The 19,656-nt window shown below is 56.9% G+C and overlaps 2 protein-coding genes across 21 annotated transcripts in view; one reads left to right on the top strand and one right to left on the bottom strand.

Moving 5' to 3' along the window:
- The window catches only part of TSC2 (TSC complex subunit 2), a 38,792-nt gene extending 25,519 nt beyond the window's left edge, over positions 1-13,273 (bottom strand). For 8 of the 16 annotated variants that reach the window (XM_008543317.2, XM_008543315.2, XM_008543316.2 and 5 more), the window contains exons 1-14: positions 13,149-13,273; positions 12,436-12,607; positions 11,321-11,407; positions 9,382-9,492; positions 8,315-8,459; positions 7,177-7,294; positions 6,173-6,221; positions 5,644-5,769; positions 5,213-5,286; positions 3,925-4,051; positions 2,949-3,092; positions 1,848-1,985; positions 1,143-1,246; positions 588-669 (exon numbers count right to left, since the gene is read on the bottom strand). In XM_008543317.2, coding sequence (XP_008541539.2) covers positions 588-669; positions 1,143-1,246; positions 1,848-1,985; positions 2,949-3,092; positions 3,925-4,051; positions 5,213-5,286; positions 5,644-5,769; positions 6,173-6,221; positions 7,177-7,294; positions 8,315-8,459; positions 9,382-9,492; positions 11,321-11,407; positions 12,436-12,573 — 1,443 coding nt within the window. In that variant the 5' untranslated portion in view covers positions 12,574-12,607; positions 13,149-13,273. The remainder of the gene's footprint in view (positions 1-587; positions 670-1,142; positions 1,247-1,847; positions 1,986-2,948; positions 3,093-3,924; positions 4,052-5,212; positions 5,287-5,643; positions 5,770-6,172; positions 6,222-7,176; positions 7,295-8,314; positions 8,460-9,381; positions 9,493-11,320; positions 11,408-12,435; positions 12,608-13,148) is intronic. The other 8 variants (XM_070568780.1, XM_070568778.1, XM_070568779.1 and 5 more) reach the window with 1 other exon arrangement.
- Positions 13,274-13,286: 13 nt separating this feature from the next.
- On the top strand, positions 13,287-19,351 carry NTHL1 (nth like DNA glycosylase 1). Of its 5 annotated transcripts, none has more exons than XM_070568783.1 (7): positions 13,349-13,500; positions 13,922-14,025; positions 14,498-14,736; positions 15,486-15,656; positions 16,538-16,697; positions 18,942-19,047; positions 19,125-19,351. In XM_070568783.1, exons 3-7 carry the CDS (start codon positions 14,662-14,664, stop codon positions 19,246-19,248), a joined length of 636 nt encoding a protein of 211 aa, XP_070424884.1. In that variant the 5' UTR covers positions 13,349-13,500; positions 13,922-14,025; positions 14,498-14,661; the 3' UTR covers positions 19,249-19,351. The 5 variants fall into 5 exon arrangements, with proteins under 5 accessions (XP_070424882.1, XP_070424883.1, XP_070424884.1 ...); XM_070568785.1 differs by having other exon boundaries at positions 13,352-13,500; positions 14,475-14,736; XM_070568781.1 differs by lacking the exon at positions 13,922-14,025 and having other exon boundaries at positions 13,287-13,500.
- Positions 19,352-19,656: the final 305 nt, after the last annotated feature.

The raw sequence follows: 19,656 nt of genomic DNA on the forward strand, positions 1-19,656 counted from the left end.
GGAAGTAAGGGAAGACGTGCAGAGCCTGAGGCGCCTCTCTCGGAGGAAGGGCATGGCAGGCAGGCACACCCTAATGCATCTGGAGGAAGGACGGGCTCCAGACACAAACACAGCGAAGGACGGGCTCTGGGGAAGAGATCGGCAGTAGGGCGACAGGCAGGGCCTGGCACCACACAGCAGCTGATTGGGCCGGGGCTAGGGGTGAATGTGACTATAAAAACAAAAAAGTCCCCAAGCAAGACGGTTTGGAATTCTTCTGTGTTCTGGTGACAGCAGCCTCAGCTCCCTGAGAGTGGAAACTGTCCCTCCTGGCTGCTGGGCCACATCTCCAGGCCCAGCTCAGGCCTAATGGGCGCACCGTGGGATAAACAGATGAATGAGGAAGGAAGGCGTAAACAGACAAATCCTGCTGAGAAAGCCTGCCACAAGCAGCGCGTGCGGACCCCAAGTCCCAGGCAGGCCCCAGGAGGCTCGCAGCGTCCAGCGAGGGCCACGCTGTGCTTCTTGGGAGAGCACTGCACTGCACCCTTCATGGACCACCCTCACACCCGCCGAGCCCAGGGCTCCCGTCAGCCCAGGACACACACCTCGTAGAACTGCCTGTTGATGAGCAACACGAAGGACAGGACATCCAGCACCTTGATGCGCACAGCGCTGCGAGATTCGTTCCTGTGGGCAGAGGCACATCTGCTAGGCCCAGCAGGAGCACCAGCTACCAGCCTCCCACTCCGCCAGGCCCCGGCTGGCCCGGCAGCCCAAGCTCCAAGGGCTCCCCAGAGGACCGAGCCCCCAGGCCCACCACAGGACACCAAAGCCCCCAACCTTGGTGGCAGGCAAGACTGACTCTGGATTCTCCCTGCGTGGGGCCCAGCTCATCAACATCCAGACCAAGAACTGAGCAAAGGGGCAGAGAGCTGGGCCCTGAGAGATGGCGTTTTTCTAGACAACCACTCCACAGCAAGAAGTAAGCGCAGAGGCCTCAGAGGACTCTGTCTTACTGGAAAACAAACCTTTTCCTGCCCAGCAAGAACCGTTACTTTCAAGAATCAGAAAGCCCTGACTCTGGGTGTCCTAGACTGGGCCCAGAGCACAGACGCAGGGTCAGAGCCCGGGGGCCAGGCAGGCCTCCAGAGGCTCCCCACCTGAAGAATCTCTCCATCAGTAACTGTAGGTTGTGAATCCAGCCGTCCTTTGCAGGATGGATTGACTGAGCCCTGTAGGTTATTAAGTTTAAGAGGGAGGACTCCTGTCAAAAGAAGAAAGACCTGGCGTTAGTTAATGAGCCACTCTGCCCTCCTAAAGGTTTTCTTATCAACATGGCCGCATGCTGCTGGCCCAGGAGAAGAATTTGCTCAGGGAGACCAGCCACTTTGGGGCCCAGGTGGGAAGCCCGCAGGACAAAGGCTCTGCTGGCAGTGGTGAAAATTCATTTTAAAATCCACGTAAAAGCCTTGGCATCAAGCTGAGAGTTTCTGGCACAAGGACTGCCTGCTGCCTGGGGAGCAGACATGCCGAACAACAAGTCTCTGTGGAGCCGGCCGGCACCCTCCTCTGCACAGGTGGGAGGAAAGCGATGGTTAGGCTAGCGCTGTGCTCTCTGACAGACTTGCACGCGTTCGGCTTGATGACGCCCTGGCAGACTCCCCCGCTGGAGCACAAACCCGGGAAAGCAGAAGCCTGCTCAGCCCTTTATTGCAAATTCACAGAAAACTTGGTTTCAGACCTAACAGCCAGGGCTCCCAGAGTCGAGCTATGCTGCATCTCCCCCAGCAGCCTGACCTAACCAGCCTTCTGCCCAAGCACCAAGGTCCCCCAAGGTTGGGGGAAGAGGGGAGAGGTGGTCTTACAGGCCTCTGGTCTGCACATCTCTCAACAAGCTCAAAGTATCTCTCCTGGGAGCCGTGGAACTCATTCTGATCACACAGTTCTTCCACCGTGGTCAGCAGGTCATGGACGATGGTCCTGAGTTCCGGGCTGTCCAGGCTCTGCAACACGGAAGTGCAGTTACGCAGGAGTCACTTTAGCTTCCCTCAAGGAGTCGGCATCAAAGTCCTCATCTCAGATGAGCTACATTCAGACAGTCCCTCACCTCAGGCCCTCTTGCTGCACAGGGGGCATGCCCCCACCACACTGGTACATGTGGGGCAGCCAGGTTGTTCCTGCTCATTTGGGGAATGGTAGCCGCAAGGAGTCCTGGCTGTACCCCCACAGCAGGCCTCAAAGGGAACAACTACAAGTGCTTTCATGACTCCTCCAGGCTCAAGCATCTTCTGGAGGCCCAGGGGTACAGCCTCCTAGTCCGCCACTCCAGAACAAAGCACTGCCCGGCCAGCTGGTCAGTGACAGAGGTCTGGCAGCATCCAGGCCCTGAGGGTCTATTCCCGGCTGAGTCCCACTTCTTCCTCTTGCTGGCCTGGCCACCTAGGCATCACCTACCCCAGTCCCCTAGGAGGCCCAAGCCTGAGCCCATGCTAGACGAGGCCTCATCTCCTCTGTGGCCCCAGCATCAGCATGTCCTCCTTACTGCTGTGGTCAACGCTGTCCTCCAGTTACACCAAACTGGTGGCCAGCATTCTAGACACTTTGAGAACTGTCTTCAGCTTCTATTTACAGGCCATGGATGGGACCTGGAGTGTTATTCTGTCAATCCTGATCAACACCAGCCACACACCCTTGCTCACCCGCTACGTATTCCTGTTTGGGGGCCAAAATGATGGAAGAGCTTTGGAAAAACTGACCATCTTCAGTAGATGGTGAGGTTGACACCACTGAGAACCATCAGAGAACACAGCCCCAGAAGATTCGGAGGGAGGGTCCCAGATGCACAGGGAGCCATCTTCCAGGTAAGACAAACCTGCCGCCCCCATAGGTCTAAGGCCCCCAAGGAAGGGCTGCCTAGTTCATGCTCTTGGTCCTCCCTGTGCCCACAGCCTTCTCGCCCACCTCACCTGGAGCTGCTGAAGCAGGCGTTCAATAATGTTCAGCAGGATGTCCCACGTCACAGCCTGAAGCTCCCTCTTGTACTTCTTGATGAGTCTTGTTATGGAGAGGACAATCTCATAGGACACCACCTCATTCGGACAGGTCATGGCCTGGAACACGAGGCCCAGGGAGCAGGCTGTAGCCAGCTGCTTCTCACTCACGCTTGGGAAGCCCCCTGCCCTTGGAACCGGCATAAGATGCCTGAGAGGGCCACTCTGCGCACGCACGTCTCATGGGCCACAGAAGTATCTTAGAGCCAAGAAGTGTGCTTTCTACACTGGCTCCAGAGGGCCTGACTTAGCCGGACAGTTAACTTCGAATTCTGAGGCCCTAACTTCTGGCCTAGCAGAACCTGAGAGTTACGCTGATGCAAGCCATGCGCAAAGACCACACCCTGCGCAGCCCCGTGAGGTGGGGCACGGCAGAAAGACGAGCCACTCAGGAGACTCTGTGTAACCCTGGATGCAACACAGCTTGTCTGAGCTGCTCTCCTCATGGTAGGATAAGGATGGCATGACGTTCCAGCTGATGGCTGCCGTGACGACTCAGTGAGAATATACACAGCAAGTGCTCTGAACACCACTGGGCACCACGGAAACAGAAGCTGTCTCACTGGCCTCATTCTAGAGGAGAGTGAGAATACCACTTGACAAAATGAAGCCATCAACAGCAGGAGTGTCACTACCCCTGGGGGAATCTCAACAGTTCTAATGCTAATTTTCAGGAGACGCAATTCGCAAGATATAATGCTGGCTTGAGGATAAAACCATCAAATGGTCCAAATCTCATCCTCAATTACAAAGCAAGTGATTGGAAGTGCCACCTCAGCTGCTACAGCAGACGCCCTGTCTAAGGGGCCTGTTTTGGCTGGGCAGCGGGAGGCCTGACCGAGGGAACCTCTCCTGCTCTCCCCAGCTCACTGTGGCACAGAAACCAAGCTACCTCATAGAACGATGGCAGCACGGACGTCGGGGAGTTCTTGAGAGTATAGAGCCGGTGGGCTCCCCATAGAGCCATGCCAACAAAGAACACAGCTCCTCTCAGCAGCGGGGCGTCCTCCATGTAGGCTCTGAAAGTGTTCCACAGAAAGACAGAATGTGAGCAGAGCCTGGACCCAGCATCTGCCCGCTGGGGGAACTAGGGGTGGGCCCAGGCTCCTGGCAGCCTCCCCGGGGTCCCTGCACTTATGGGGCAGAAGCAAAGCTAGGGAAGGAGCACTGATAAGAGAACACAGAGGCCAGCAGCAAACACTTGATTCATTCATGCATTTGCTCAACAGTCGTCACTGCTGACCATGGAGCTATGCTAGATGCCAGGGCTCAGAGATGAAAGAGAGAAGGCCTCAGCCTCACGAAGCTTACAGTCTACGGGACACAGACATAAACCAAAGGGACACGTGAGTAAACGCCAAGTTTCTATCTCAAATTACAGCTAAGAAGAAAAGCCACAGGCTATGAAAGCAACACGTGCTCAGGACAGTCAAGGAACCAATGACCATGCTAAGACGTCAAGAAATACTCAGAGAAACTCGACCAAGGCGGAAGGGCCTTCTGGCACAAGGAAAGAGATGCAAAAGCCGTGGGCAGGTGGGAGAACGGCAAGATGGAAGGACAAGAGGCCCCTGGAGTGAGCACAGCCGGACCACCCAGGCCTTGCCATAGTGGGGAGTTTGGTTTTTATCCTGAGAGCACTGGGAGACACTGTGGCTTCAAGTGAAGGGTGACACGGTGAGATCTGTTTTGGACAAAGGGCTGCTGAGTGGAGGAATGGATTTCAGGAGGCCAAGAGTGGGTGTAGGAGATGAGCGAGGAGGTGAGAGCTGAGGAGGTGGGGGTGGAGGCCCCAGGAGTGGACAGATTTGAGCCACGTCTCAGGGACAGAAACAACAGGACTTGTGATGGTGTGCTGTGGGAGGTGAGGGCAAGGGCCTTGTAACAGGGTTATATGGTGAGGCAGCCATGCTGGAGGAAATCCCAGTGTGGGAGGAAGGTGACAAGCTCCGTTTGTACCGTTCTGATTTTACTGATAGAAGCAGGATAGGAGGAGCGATCAGGAGCACAAGATGCTTTACTGCCGGCTTCTGGAGCAGCCCCCAAAAGGAACAGGAAACCTCTCGGTTAGCCAAGGCTAAGCAAGAGCCCACAAAGCGAGCCTCCTCGGGAAGGCCCTGCGGCCACTGATCAAGCCACTTCACCATCACCCGTCCACCCCAGGCCCTGCCCACACTCGCCTGTTCTCCATGAGGCGGCACATGTTGTAGATGGCACTGTGGCCCAGGTGGGTGCCCAGGAGGTTCCGCATCAGCTGGGAAACAAAATGCACCATCATTAAGGATTGGTAGATACAAGCACCAGGGCCCCAGACTGTATGCCCGTGCTGGCCTTGCACAGCCACTGCTCCAAAGCCTTCCATGTCCAGCCAGCTCTCCACTCTCTCCTCCCAAACACAGAGGCAGCAGAGTTCTCAAAAGGCTGCCAAAACCCTGACCTCAGCTCAACCGCCTGGGAAAACGCCACTGGATTCCCCTCAACAGACCATTGTCTGCCACCCCAAGAATCAGATGGCCATTCATTGAAGACAAGATGGCCCTTGTCCTGTCCATGTGCTGCCCTATAACTTCATCCAGGGAGGAACTCTCCAGGGCAACAGTTCAGACCCCACCTTCCAGCAAGGCTCACAGAGCTCCTTGACATTGATGGTGCGGCAGAGGGTGACGATGAAGAGGGGGAGGCTCTCGGCCGGCAGGCAGTTGTAGCAGACCACGGCATCCAGCACCTGCAGAGAGACCTGTGGGGTGGGGAGAGGGGTCACCCTGGCCCTACCCTGACTCCAGCCCACAGGGAGGTGACTCCCAAGCTTCTTTCTCACCCTCCTTCAGTCAGTGACTATCACCCCTCCCCACCGCCAAAGCAGGCCTCCTGGAAACCACAGAGCACGTCCAAGCAGCACTTCTACATCCCAGTCACTGTGGGCTGTCCCACGCCAAAGTAGGACCCCACAGTGGAGGTCATCCTACTGGCCTTATTTACAAGAGAGAGTCCTGAGACTCAGCAGCTCACCCAGGGCTACACAGCCAGAGAGGGGCAGCAGAGGACTTGACCCCAGAGCCTGAGGTCTCAACTACAATGCCACCCAGCCTGCCTGGAAGGAGGACGAAAGGAATTATCCCTGGAGAGGGACAGCTACTGACCTCTATGTCCACAGAGGACACGGTCTGGACGCACAGCAGGCAGATCATGCTGTCGGAGGAAGCACAACGTCACCTGGAAGACACTTCCCAGAGGCTGAGTGGCTCCATCCTACTTTCTAGTGACTCTACAAAGTCAGTTAAACACATGGCTCATCCTCCTTTAGGGCACCCTCACCCACAAACAGGCAGAGCCTGCTCTGTGCCACCACTGCTCAGCACTGGACGCATACACCAACAAGACCAGGCCCTGCCCTCACAGAGTTCACAAGGTGTTTGAAAAGAAACAAAAATAATAATAAATAAAACATCAGGTTGGGGCCGGCCTGGTGGCGCAGTGGTTAAGCTGACATGTTCCACTTCTCGGCGGCCTGGGGTTCACCAGTTCCAATCCCGGGTGCAGACATGGCACTGCTTGGCAAAAAGCCATGCTGTGGTAGGCATCCCATGTATAGACTAGAGGAAGATGGGCATGGATGTTAGCTCAGGGCCAGTCTTCTTCAGCAAAAAGAGGAGGATTGGCAGTAGTTAGCTCAGGGCTAATCTTCCTCAAAAAAATTAAAAATCAGGTAATATTACATATCTGTTAAAAGTAAAATATAGGGGCCGGCCCCATGGCCAAGTGGTTAGGTTCGCGCACTCTGTTTCAGCAGCCCAGGGTTTCGCCAGTTCGAATCCTGGGCGCGGACATGGCACCGCTCATCAAGCCATGCTGAGGCAGCATCCCACATGCCACAACTAGAAGGACCCACAACTAAAAATACACAACTATGTACCGGGGGACTTTGGGAGAAAAAGGAAAAATAAAATCTTTAAAAATAAATAAATAAATAAAATGCAGGTCAAGCCTCAAAATGTCAACTTAAGTGGAAGGTGGCTATGGCCACTTCCAACTTCTCCATTTACTGATGATTTCAACAGCTTTATTCACCCTGCAGAGCTAAAGTGAAGGCCCAAGACAGTGAGAATATATAATCAGAGTAACATTACTGGAATTCTTTTCTTACTGGACCATCGATGCGATGTATTCATCAAGGTAACAGCTGTTGAATTTGACCAAGTTCACAAGCACCAGCAGGAATTCTGAGGACAGGCCGATGTCCATCCACTGCAGGACAAACTCAGCTAGGGGAGAAGAGGACGAGAGCCTGTGCTTCCTACTCATCTCCTTCCCAAGGAACGAGCCCAGGCCCCATTCACTGCTGGAACATATCATCCGTCCCCAAGCAACAGCAGGCTAGCCGTGCACGGGGCCCATGGGGGCTCAGCTGGAGCCTGAGCAGGTCAGCACGTCATTGACTCTGGAATTCACCAACCCCCATGATACAATAAGGGGGTCTGGGCTGAAAGGCAGTAGCGGTGTTTGTGCCTCTGAAGCCCACAGCCCTGACCCCTGCCCCATGCTTGGGTGCAAGCATCATCGGGGTGTGCCTAGGAGGCAGAGTGCTGGCCCCCAATCCCCACAGAGACTCTCTCAAAGGAGAGACAAGCAATGCTTGGCTGCTGGCCAAATAAACATAGACAAGAAACCTGACCACAGGCCCATCATCACCCATCCGAGAGGCAGATCGACAGCGGAGGCCCATTTCCGGGCAAGAGAACTGCAAGACCTGAGTCAGATTTACTTCTTCCTCCTTCCTCTGCTCCCCAGAGCAGTGATAAGACATCTCAAGACTCACAGAAACCTCACACCATCAGGACAACAGGGAGGAAGGCCAGCAAAGGAGAGCCAACAGGTGAGGCCTGGGGCATAGAGAGGGTGAGGAGGAAGATGCAGCAAGGTGGCCCTGGCCTCAGAAACCTCAGGGCACTCTGGATAAGATGTGGCAGCACGCTCTCCCTACGACAGATCTCAGACCACCTCCTACACACCTAAAATGCACACCAAGGCCCCACTCCCCAGGGGTTCTGAGCCAGCAGGTCTGAGGTGAAGCCCAGAACTCTGCATTTTTAACAAGCTCCCCAGGAGATGGACGTTGCTGATCCAGGTTGAGCACAGGTAAGCAGAGCTGCGTGACGCAGCGCCCTCTGTAGGCCATCCCAGTGAACTGCAGCACTCCCTCAGGGCCCAAGCAGCCTTCCAACATCCCAGATTAAATCTGATCACCCAGGACAGAGAAACCTCACACCCAATGTGGCACCCACCCAGTTCTTCTTCCAAGTAGGTGATGTGTTTCCCATTGTCCGTGAGGGCCTTGAAAACTTCCAGTCTTTCGTGGAGGTCTTCATTAGAGGGGTAATCCTTGATGACTTTAAAGAAGAGGGCCCTGAGAATGCCCAAGCGGTCCCCCTGAGGACAAAACCACGGGGTCAACAGTCCTTCCAGGATCCCCCGGCCACCTAGGTTTCTGAAGCAGCTGTAAGAAGTCCAATAAGTGCAGTGGGCTCCAAGACTCCCGACCCTGGGCCCTTTCTCCTTCCCACAGGAACAGGCCATGAGGGATGAATTGAGAACACCAGAGCAGCTCAGGGTAGGGAACCAGATGCACTGCTCATCAACTGACCGCTGTGTGTGGAGCACCTCCCCCGTGTCCAGCTCTGGGCACAGTGGTGGGCCCACAGCAGAGGACAATGCAGTCCCAGCCCTCCAGGGGTTCACATCCCAGGATAGACACATTTGCACCCACATAATGATGACGACAGTCTAACCCCGCTGAGAGTGGAGGGGTCCTCTCCAAGCAGCTGGGGTGTGAAGGAGTAGAGGAAATGGGCAAAGTGGGGACGGGACCTTCCAGGCAAGAATGGCAAGAGGTGGCCTGGGTGTGCCAGGAAGAGCAGAGACTCCAGTGTGGCTGGAGTATGGTGAGCAAGTGGCAATGGCCCAGGGCAAGGGGGACAGGGTCAGCGGCATCAAGATAACAACAGTCACTCATGCCAAATGCCACTCTCATCATTTTGCACGAATTGCCTCATTTACTCCCTAAAATATCCCAGAGGAGAAAGGAACAATGAGCATCCCCATTTTACAGGACAGGAGGCTCAGGGGACTCCCGTGACTTGCCCAGGGTCACATGGATAAGAGAGGTAATGACGGGATGCCCACTCTGGCAGTCTAGCTGCAGAGCCCCTGGCAACCAGCAGACCGTGTGCCCGGTGCCCTCACTAAAGGCAAGAGTCCAAGCATGGCACAGTGGGAGCAGTCAGTGGAGGGCCTGACATCATCCCACACACCCGTCCCAGCTCCACCTGGGCACAGACCTGACACCCCTTACCTGCCCCTGCACGATGGCCTTCAGCAGAGCCAGCACTGCGTGCCGGGCTTCAGGTGGCCGCTCAGGCTGCAGCAGGTCTGCGACGGCCTTCCAGAGTGCTTCCACTGCGTGCTGCCAGCAGCAAAGATGGGACAGCGATCAGGGTGTGCTGGCCCCCTCAACTCAAGGGACAGTTCCATGAGCAAAGGACAGAGTAGAACAACAGGGTCTTCTGACTTAGGACTCATTCCTCTAAAGCCCGCATCTCGTGTACCTGTCACAGTGACCATGAGTTTCACAAGGGGAATAGCTCCAAGCTCCTTCAAACCCCACAGGTCCCTTCAACCCTCACCAGGCCACAGGCTATGGAGAGGGAGGAGAGCAGGCAGGCCAGTGGAGCCGTCCTGGCTGTCCCCAGAGATCGGCAGGGAGTCCCCCTTAGAGCTTGCTCAGACTCTCGAGGGGAAAGTCACTGGAAGAGTCTTAGAACCAGAAGTGCCACAGCAGGCCCTAGGCTGCAGCCTGACCCAGAAATCCTGCTCCCTGGCTTCCTTCTGTGTAAATGCACCAGCCCAGCTGCACGCCACTCAGGACCACAGCCCTGCCCCGCCTCTGCTGCCTGGCTTGACCTGCCAAGAACTCTGTGTAGGTTTCTGGAATCCACCTCCTCTAAGTCCCAGCCAGCCCATGGGGGAGCTGGGTCCTGTTCCCCACAGCTACCCAGAATCAGTCTCTCATGTCACTTTCCCTTCTCCAGGTTAACCGTGCCAGGTTCCCTTCAATCAGGATTTTAGGGTCACTCACCCTTTCCTGGGCTCACTCCTCTTAGGAGAGAGACCATAACATCTTTCAGATGTTGTCTGATCAACATTGTGACCAACCCAGGATACACTCGAACTTCTACCTCCTTTGTCTGTTCCCAATACTCCTACTGATGCACCTTGAGCTGCAACAACACACAGACACTAAGCCTAGTGACTATCCCAACCTTTTAGGCCTATCTCTCTATTCATATGATAGCAGCTCAGCCACAGCTCCCCTTTCCGTACATACACAGGCAACTTTACGAACACTTATCACATTTTCACATTTATTCTCAGTAGTATGCAGCTTCCATGTTTCAGATAACCCGCTGAGGATGTAGTGGTCACTCTCCCCCCTAGCAGATCTGATCTGCTGGGTGTGAGGTTCACGTCTCCTCCCAAGTCACTCACACAAACACAGAACAAGGCTGGAGCAGAGCCCTTGAGATGTTCTAACGACAATTTCCCACTCTGTCCACAGGACATCTGAAAAGAGCCTGGAAACACTTGGCTGAAATAAATATGCCCATGTTGGGAGGCTGCTCGATATCACCAACCAGACACCTCTCCCAAAAAGACACTGAGACTGGTGTGCCTGGAATTGTTCTCCGTGAAACCACACTCTTCTTCAAGTTCCTCTGTTCTCCCCGCCCCTGAATCCGTAACATGAGAGGACAAGTAAGTATGTGTTTCTGTAAGCCACTACACACCCTTTCTTGGATCTGCTAGAAAAGCCTTAATGTCTTTGCTTCCCATCTAAGCACATGATTGGCCCCCTCAGGGTTGGGCTCAGGGCATTTCCAGAAGCTTCCCCATCACTAACATGAAAGTTCAATTTCCCTGGGCTGTCCCGGTGGCCTAGCCGTTAAGTTCAGTGTGCTCCACTTTGGCAGCCTGGGGGTCTGGGTGCAGACCTGCACCACTTATCTGTCAGTGGCCATGCTGTGGTGGCAGCCCACGTACAAAAAAGAGGAAGATTGGCAGCAGGTGTTAACTCAGGGTAACCTTCCTCAGCAAAAAAAAGTTAAATTTCCCTAAAGTGTGGGTATCAGTTCATTAGCAAAGTTAGCCGTCGACTCTGCTCCCAGAAAGAGCCAAATCAGGCTTCTAAGAGGCTCACACTCATCTCTTCGGTAGCCCAACTGGGACAGACCCACCTCTTCAAATTTCTTCGTTTTTGCGACTTCACAGATCTGCCCTATCACCCGGATACGATTGTTGAGGCCACATTCAACACTCAGTTCCTGGAGAGGGATGAAAGAAGGACAAGGAGCCAGTGTTCAGGCAACAGATCTCCTTAATTGCCCATCACAGACCACTTAGGAACTGTACCACCATTCCCACACCAGAGACTTGTGGCAGATCCTTCTGGAATCAAGAAGCACCAGAGTTTACTACTCCATCTCAGTGGAGTGACGACAGACAACTTCTTTTTTCAAGACTGCATTTTATTCTATTGAGATAAAACTCACCACTTTAACAATTTTAAACTGTACAATTCAGTTTTTAGTATATTTGCAGTGCTTGCGACCACCTCCACTAATTCCAGAATATTTTCATCACCTAAAAAGGAAACTTCATACCCACTAGCAATCACTCTCCATCCCTACCTCCCCCCAGGCCCTGGCAAATGCTAATCTACTTTCCCTCTACGGACTTGCCTATTCTGGACATTTGTATTAATGGGATTATATACTATCTGGGCCTTTGTGACCGGCTTCTTTCACTCAGGATAATCTTTTCAAGGTTCATCCATATTGTAGCATTTATCAGTACTTCATCATCGCTTTTTTTGGCAAATCGTATTTCACTGCAGGGATGTATCGCATTTTACTTACACATTCACCAGCTGATGATGTTTTGGTTGTTTCCGAACGGGAAACTTTACAAGTGCAAAAATTCAACATTTATTTACAGGCAAACCATGGTGCCAGGCATGTGGTAGGGGGATTCAAACACACACAAGAAAATAAAGACCCACTTCTCCCAGGAACTCACAAATTACGAGTTGACACCTGGCCATAGCCTAATTATCTGTGGAACCCTCCAGTAAAATAGATTTTCCTGCCCTGACCTGTGAATGCTACTTCAAGCGTGCTGGACCAAGTCACCAAGATCCTAACTTCCTGGATCTCCAGAGGAAGCACATGGATGCCTCCAGAGTCCTGGGGACAGCAGCCCGAGCCGAGGTCACCAGCAGCCCATCTCCCATAGACCTGGAGACACACCAAACCCCACTTGGCTAGCAGAAAGACACAGGCAGCTCACTCACTCTCAGGATTTCCGCCGTGATGATGAACTCTGTCTGTCTGCCCTCTGCAGTCCTGGGATTTGGCCTCGGAGTTCCCAGTCCCAGCAGAGTCTTGAACTTCTCCTTCAAGCCTGAATCTTTGCTTGCTGGCTTGGCCATGGTGGGCAGGGGCGCCCGGAGGACTCCTCTGTGCCTAGGAAACAGGCCGAGCCCTCAGGAACAGCTCCACCCACCCGCCCCGTGCAGACCTGCAGCCGCCGAGACTCTAAGTCTCCGCCGGGAACGCCCCTTCCTCCCAAGGCTCCTGGGGAGGTCTCAACCGCAGCCAGGCGGGCCCGGCCAGAAATAAGCCTGGGAAACGCAGGCCGGCCGCCCGCGCCGCCCGGGTCGGTGCATGGGGGTGAGGGAGGTGGGTCGGGGGTGGGGGCGGCCGCCGCGGGCCCAAGGAGCCCGATATTTGCATCTCTCTTCTCCCCGCGAGGAGGACTGTCGGGGGACGCCGGAAGCAGGGACCCCTCGACCCGGTCATGACTTAAAACCAAGGAGTGCTCGGAGCTCCCGGGTCACGCTGCAGTGGACGCGGCCAAGGCCCGGGGCCCAGACACCGCGGGGTTCGCCCCCGCCGCCTCAGCGCTGAGCAGGCCCGGCGCGGCCGCCGCTCCCCTGCCCCGTCAGGGCCTGGCCACACCACGGTCCCGGCCGGCCCAGGGGTCGAGAAGCCCAGAGCCACTCACCCCGCGCCGCGCCAGCCGCCCCGGCCGCCCCTACGGAGAGATGGGAAGACCCCGGCCCCAGGCCACCGCCGGAAGCGGGACCCGCACTTCCGGCAGCGGGGCGACACCAAGGGCCGCCGCAGGGCTTGCTGGGAGTCGTAGTTCTGGGCCACCCTCTGACCGAAAGACTGAGCGAGGGTCGAGTCACGTGACCGGGCCGCGGGGGCCGCCGGGATGTGTAGTCCGTAGGAGTCAGGCATGAACGCCGCGAGCGTGAGGATGGTGACCCGCAGCCGGAGCCTGGGATCCGGGTCCCGGCAGCGGGCGGTTGGGGAGGAGGCCGCGCCACTCCAGAGGGGAGAAGCGGCTGCAGGTATCGCCGCGAAAGGGCTGGGACGGGAGGAGAAGCGGGGGAAGGGGCCTGCAAGGGCCTGCAAGAACGCGGCGGACCCGGCGGCCGCGAGCGAGTTCCCCGGCCCCACGTGCGGCGCTGGGTTCCCACGCTGTGCCCTGTTCCGAGGGGTAGGGGTCCACAGGGGCTGGGTTCCGGGCGGTCCCACCTCCCCACTCTGGTCCTGAACAAGAATGTTCTCTGCGTCCCACTAGCCTACTCTGGGATACTCCCCTTATGCCAGGCTATTTGTGGGGCAGACCGGCCCCGTCCTCATAGCTGCTTCTCTCTCAAAGAAGTTGGGTGCTGAGGACACCCGAGTCAGAAGTCCTCTTCCCCTTCCAGAGGGTACTTCTGAGAGGACACAGGAAAGGGCATGGCCTTCATTGTGTTTACCCTGTAGGCATTAAGCACGGCAGTCAGCACTGAGGAGATTGAAGGGCCTCTGCAACTTGTCCTGCGGGATTGGCCAGAGGGGGATTCCCACAGGCCCCAAGGACCCCAGGGGTAGGTGGACAAGGAGATCCACTGGGACAGAAGCATGGCAGGAGGAACTGGGGTGGAGGGAACAAGCAGGTGACAGTGCCAGCCAGGTAGGCAGGAGCTTTGATGCCAAGATGAAGTTTGGAGTTTATCATGAGTATAAGGAGAAAACAATAAGGAGTTTTAAACAGGAAGTGACACAATTCTGTTTGGGTCTTAGAAAGTTCTCTTTGACACAGTGTGGAGACTAGATCAGGGGGCACTGCAGTGGAGGCTATCACTGGAGTCCTCATGCGCTGATGCAGACTTGGTCAGGAGGGCAGTGGCATAAAGAAGGCTGACCTGCCCTCTATAGAGGACAGAGCCCCCCCGGCTGTAGTAGATGACGGGTGATTGTTGAATGAATGATAAGGGGTGAGATAACAGGTAGGGCAGCACCCACACTCCACCCTCACCTGTGGCCCCCGCTCAAGGGACCGAGTGGCACTTTTTGCAGAAAGAAGGAAAAGCCACAGCTGTGTGAGGCGTCAGCAGAAGGCACAAAGACTGAATGTGGCCTATGAGGCCTCAGATGGTGAGAAAGGAGAGAACACTGAGCCCCTCAGGGCGCCAGGCTGGGAGCCCCAGGACTGGCGACAGCAGTTGGCGAACATCCGCACCATGAGGAGTGGGAAGGATGCGCCTGTGGACCAGCTGGGGGCTGAGCACTGCTATGACCCCAGTGCACCCCCAAAGGTAGGCAGGGACCCCATCTGCCTGGTGACCCCCTTCTGAACCAGAGGCTTGCTTCCTTTCGGGCCTCTGGCAGGGGACAACCTAACATCTGGTGGCTCTTGGCTGGCACCCTCCCCTGCAGACAGCCCCTTGAGAGGATGCACATCTGGGACCCAGAGCACTGGGCAGCATCACCTGTGTCATTGTGGCCACTCAGCAGGTCAGGGGTACCTGTCGCTTGGTACTCAAGCTCTCCCATCTGCTAGCACAGTGCTGGCACATCAGGGCATTAAGTAACATTTGTTGAGAGAGAGTTCCTTCCACTTCACTGGCCTGGAGCCTGGTCCTTAGACCAACAGGATTCTAATCCCAACTCTGCTACCAGAGACTTGGGTGCATACCTCTTGGGGTCTCAGTTTGCTTGTCTGTGAAATGGGTAGTCATTTTCACAAAGCAGTAACAATAACAGTGGTAATCAGTGGCTACTGAGCACTAACACGGTTCAAAGCGCTGTGATGATGCATTTAAGCCTTACAGTGATCCTGTCAGGCAGATACTGTTCCTGTCCCCATGTTATAGATGTGAGGAAACAGACCCAGGCCAGACCCCACCCACACACCATTGGCTGGGGCAGGTGGGATGCTGATGTCTCATACCCAGGGTATGTTGCCCAGAATAACAAGAAGACGTGGGTAAAGGGCTTGGCTGGTGCCCAGCCCACAGTGACACCCAGGACCTGCCACCACTCTGGTCCCTGTCACTGCAAGCAGGTGCGGAGGTATCAGGTGCTGCTGTCGCTGATGCTCTCCAGCCAGACCAAAGACCAGGTGACAGCGGGCGCCATGCAGCGGCTACGAGCCCGGGGCCTGACGGTGGACAGCATCCTGCAGACAGATGACAGTACACTGGGCATGCTCATTTACCCCGTGGGCTTCTGGAGGGTGAGCTCAGGCTAAGGCAACCGGGCCAGGGGTGCCACTAGCCCGGGAAAGACATGAGGAGGCTGTGGGGGTGTGGGAGGCCGGGTCAGGCATCTCTGGCCACAGGGGCCTGGATGTGAGTTCCCACTGGACCCCCCTGCCACTCTGACAGGCCTACAGGGGGCCTGGCTGTGAGGCCTTGAGTCCAGGTCCTGGAGCTCCTTGGCCTTTCCTGTTTGCAGCCTGCCCCTTCCTTCCTCCACCTCCCCGCCCAGCCGCCTGGCCCTTCCTTTCCTCGGGGAGGCTGCCCGCCCACCTTTCCCTTTGTTTACTCCAAGCCTCCCTGGAGGGTGTTCCCCACCACCACCGCCCTGGAGCCCCAGCAGGCTGCAGAGCACTGGGTGGCGGGTGGGGCTGCTTCCCTTGGCATTGGCGTGGGCTGCAGTTTATCAAATGAGTTTTAAATAGTCTTCTCTGCTCAGGCACAGGATGGGAACCGCCCGGCTGGCCTGGCGGCTGGCGGGGGAGCCCCAGGCTCCAGCCTTCCTTCCTGAAGGCCCAGGTGCTGCTGAGCCCAGCTCTTGGCGTTGCTGGCCCAGCCTAGCCTGCCTGAGCTCTGGGGAAAATGATGGGGCAGGGGGCCTGAGCCAGACCTTACACACGTCATTGGCCCAGACAGGTCGGAGGCAGGGGTCCAGGCCTGTGTTAGGTTTCCCTCAGGCTCCCTGCTGCGTTTGGCTCATTCCCTCTTCTGGGGGGACAGGCAGGCAGGTTCCTCTGACTGTGTCCTGGGCAGGTGACAGGCACCTCTGGGCACCTGTGGGTCTCCCTCAGGCCTCGTCTTCCCAGGTCAGGCTACACACCCCACCTCCAGGACTGACCTCCCCCACCCCATCTTTCAGAACAAGGTGAAGTACATCAAGCAGACCAGTGCCATCCTGCAGCAGCGCTATGATGGGGACATTCCAGCCTCTGTGGCAGAGCTGGTGGCACTGCCAGGCGTTGGGCCCAAGATGGCACACTTGGCCATGGCCGTGGCCTGGGGCACCGTGTCCGGCATCGGTGAGCAGCACACACCCATGGGGAGCGGGAGACAGCTCTGGGCTTGCTAGCTGCTGTTGGGGTTCCTCACACCCTTGTGATCTGTGACCATGGCTCAGGTCTGCTCATCCAGGATTCAGGGGGTCGGAAGGAGTTCCCAGCGCTGAGCTAGGCCTTCCCTGCTGAGAGACGGGAAGAATGGGAGGAGGTCACATTTGCTGACCACCAACCATGTGCTGGGCTCTGTGAGAGGCCCCTGGGTGGATGCAAAGTCTGGACTGTGCATGGGAGAGAGACATCAAACCAATAATTCCTTACTAGTGGGGTAGGAACACTGAGCGGGGCAGGGCACTGTGGGAGCTGGCCCGGTCTGGGGCATCTGGGAAGACTTCCTAAAGAGGTGAGAATTCAGCTGAGAGCTGAAGGGTGAGGCGGGGCCGGCCAGGCCAAGAGGAGGAAGTACGTTCCAGGCAGAATGGTCTGCAAAGCCATGAAGTGGGAGAGGGCCAGAAGCAGAAGGCTCCAGAATAACATGGGCAGACTGGGGAGGCATGATGAAGGCAGGGGGACCCAGTGGCGGGGAGGAGGGGATTGGGGGCATGAAGAAGAGCTGGGAAGTGGGGGAGCCCCTTCCTATAATCCCTTTCCTGGTCCAGGTGTCACGTTCTGGCATCAGAGCACCTCTTTGTGGAGGCAGACCTCTGGTCGGATGCAGCAGCTTCCTCAGATCTTTGCCCAGAGAGTTGGGGCTTCTGAGGCCACACAGCAGCAGGTCCAGCCAGCCCCAAAACCAGGGCTTGACCCACCATCTCTCTGTGTGCCCTGACCCCAGTGCTCCTCTGGGACTCCTGTAGTGGCATGGGAGAGGGCATGGGAATCCCCCAGCACTTCCATGGCTTATGAAGGCTGCACCGTGGGGTGGGGGTCACTTCCCAGCACTGCCCACCGCAGGAGGGCAGCTAGGGGTTGAGGGCTCTGACGGCACAGTGAAGCTGGAGGGCAGCAGCCCCAAAGAGGCAGAGCAGGGCCAGGTGGGGGCTAGGGCAGAGCCTCGCCCCACACTAGGGCTCCTGCAGCTGCCAGCCTCTCAGCAGATACTTGAGCTGATCTGGGCGGCTGTCCTCAACTGCTGGTATCCCAGGAGTGATCTGGCAGGTCTGTGGAGGAAGGCCCCCGCCCACGTCAGACAGAGGACAGGGCTTTGGGAACAGCAGACACAGCCGGCAGGTGTGTAGGAATGTCACCCTTTCTGGTTGTCTGTAGGCCTGGCCACCCACAGGGAGACCGTAGGGAGGGTGAGCCCCATCTCTCAGGGGCATCCCTAAGAGAAGCCCCCTTGATTAGAACGCCAGAGCTGTGGTATACAGCAGCTGCTCTCAGCTCTGCGCTCCCAGCTGGGTGACTCTGGGCAAAGCACTTGGCCTCTTTGAGCTTCGGCCACAAAGCACAGGAAGCAGTCACCCTCATTAGCAGCACAAGTGTGCAGAGCCCTCCAGGGCCTGCGCACAGAAGGCTCACGTGGTGTGCTGTGGCCGGAGACTGGGCCCTTGGGTGACTTAGGGAGCATGGTCACTTCTGTGTTACAGAGGAGGAAACAGGCTCAGTGACCCAAGGGTGCAATGCCTCCACTTGCATGCTCTCCGCATGCCCCCAGGGTGCCCTCCATCGGTGTCTGGGGAGGCCCAAGTCTCTTTCCAAGCACTTAGCAGCAGGGGAAAGGAGCTGGTGCAGTGACTTGCTTTCTCTTTGGCAAACATGGTGGTGGGGTAGGGGTTGGGGGTGGCATAGGGACTGCAGCTGGCTAGGGGAAAGGCCCCAGTGAGCTGGTGCCCAGGCCAAGCCCTGGGGTAGCTGGGCAAAGGGAGGAGGGGCTGCGGCCCAGGTGGACAACAGCTGCACTCCCCATTCTGTTCCTTGATGGTGCCGTGGCAGGTGCTGGCTCTGCGGGCAGTGCCCTCATGCCTGGTGCCCGCAGCCAGTGCCTGGGCCAGGAGCCATTGCTCCCTGTACTCCAGAGGCCCAGCCTTCTGGGTTCTGGCTCCAGCCCCTGCACAGCAGCAGAAGTGACCTGGTGACTCGCTCTCAGACCTGCAGCCAGCACTGTGCAGTTCTGGCCCTCCAAGGAAGCCTGGTTTTGGGAGGCGAGGGAGACTCACGCTGCAGGCACAGCCCCCCACCAACCTGGGCTTGAGGCTGTGGGCAGGGCCTGGAGCAGTCTGGGCCAGTGAGCATGCCCCATGTGCACCCCACCCTGTCTCCGAGCAGCAGTGGACACACACGTGCACAGGATCGCCAACAGACTCAGGTGGACCAAGAAGACGACCAAGTCCCCAGAGGAGACCCGCACTGCCTTGGAGGAGTGGCTGCCCAGGTGGGGCATGGTGGGATCTGGGCAGGATGGGCTCCCCTCCCAAACTCCTTCCACACTGACAGCTCCCACCCCCACAGGGAGCTGTGGAGGGAGATCAACGGACTGTTGGTGGGCTTCGGCCAGCAGACCTGTCTGCCTGTCCGCCCACGCTGCCAGGCCTGCCTCAACCGGGCCCTGTGCCCAGCCGCACAGGGGCTCTGAGGGCCGTGGGCCTCGGCCCCGGGCACCACCGTGGCCACTATCTGTTACATGCCTCTGCTAGGGAGCTGCAGCCTGTTTATAATAAAGCTTGGGGTTGTTCATAGTTAGGATCTGGCTGACTTCTACTCCTGGGGGGTGGGGGTGGGCTGGGAAGCACGTGGGTGAGCTCTGCGTGTGTCTGTGATCACGTGTGTCTGGAACGGGGTTGTCTGGGAGGCCAGGATGGGGACATGACAATCTGGGCTGTATACTGGGGGCGGGGGTGTGTGTGCAGGAGTCCGGGAACGAGGAGATGGATCGTGGGAGCCAGCTGTAGCCAGCTGCTGGGAAGCCCGCTGGGGACGCCGGAGGCCTGAGCCTCCTCCCTCCTTGACAGCTGGCTGGGGACCCGGAAACACCCCTCCTCTC

The sequence above is a fragment of the Equus przewalskii genome, chromosome 12, assembly GCF_037783145.1.
Source record: "Equus przewalskii isolate Varuska chromosome 12, EquPr2, whole genome shotgun sequence".
NCBI lineage: Eukaryota > Metazoa > Chordata > Mammalia > Perissodactyla > Equidae > Equus > Equus przewalskii.

Coding starts and splice junctions, on each gene's coding strand:
- NTHL1 (XM_070568781.1), top strand. CDS start 13,386: ATGAACGCCGCGAGCGTGAGGATGGTGACCCGCAGCCGGAGCCTGGGA. Junction 16,698..18,941: donor GGGCACCGTGTCCGGCATCG/GTGAGCAGCACA, acceptor GTCTCCGAGCAG/CAGTGGACACACACGTGCAC. Junction 19,048..19,124: donor TTGGAGGAGTGGCTGCCCAG/GTGGGGCATGGT, acceptor CCACCCCCACAG/GGAGCTGTGGAGGGAGATCA.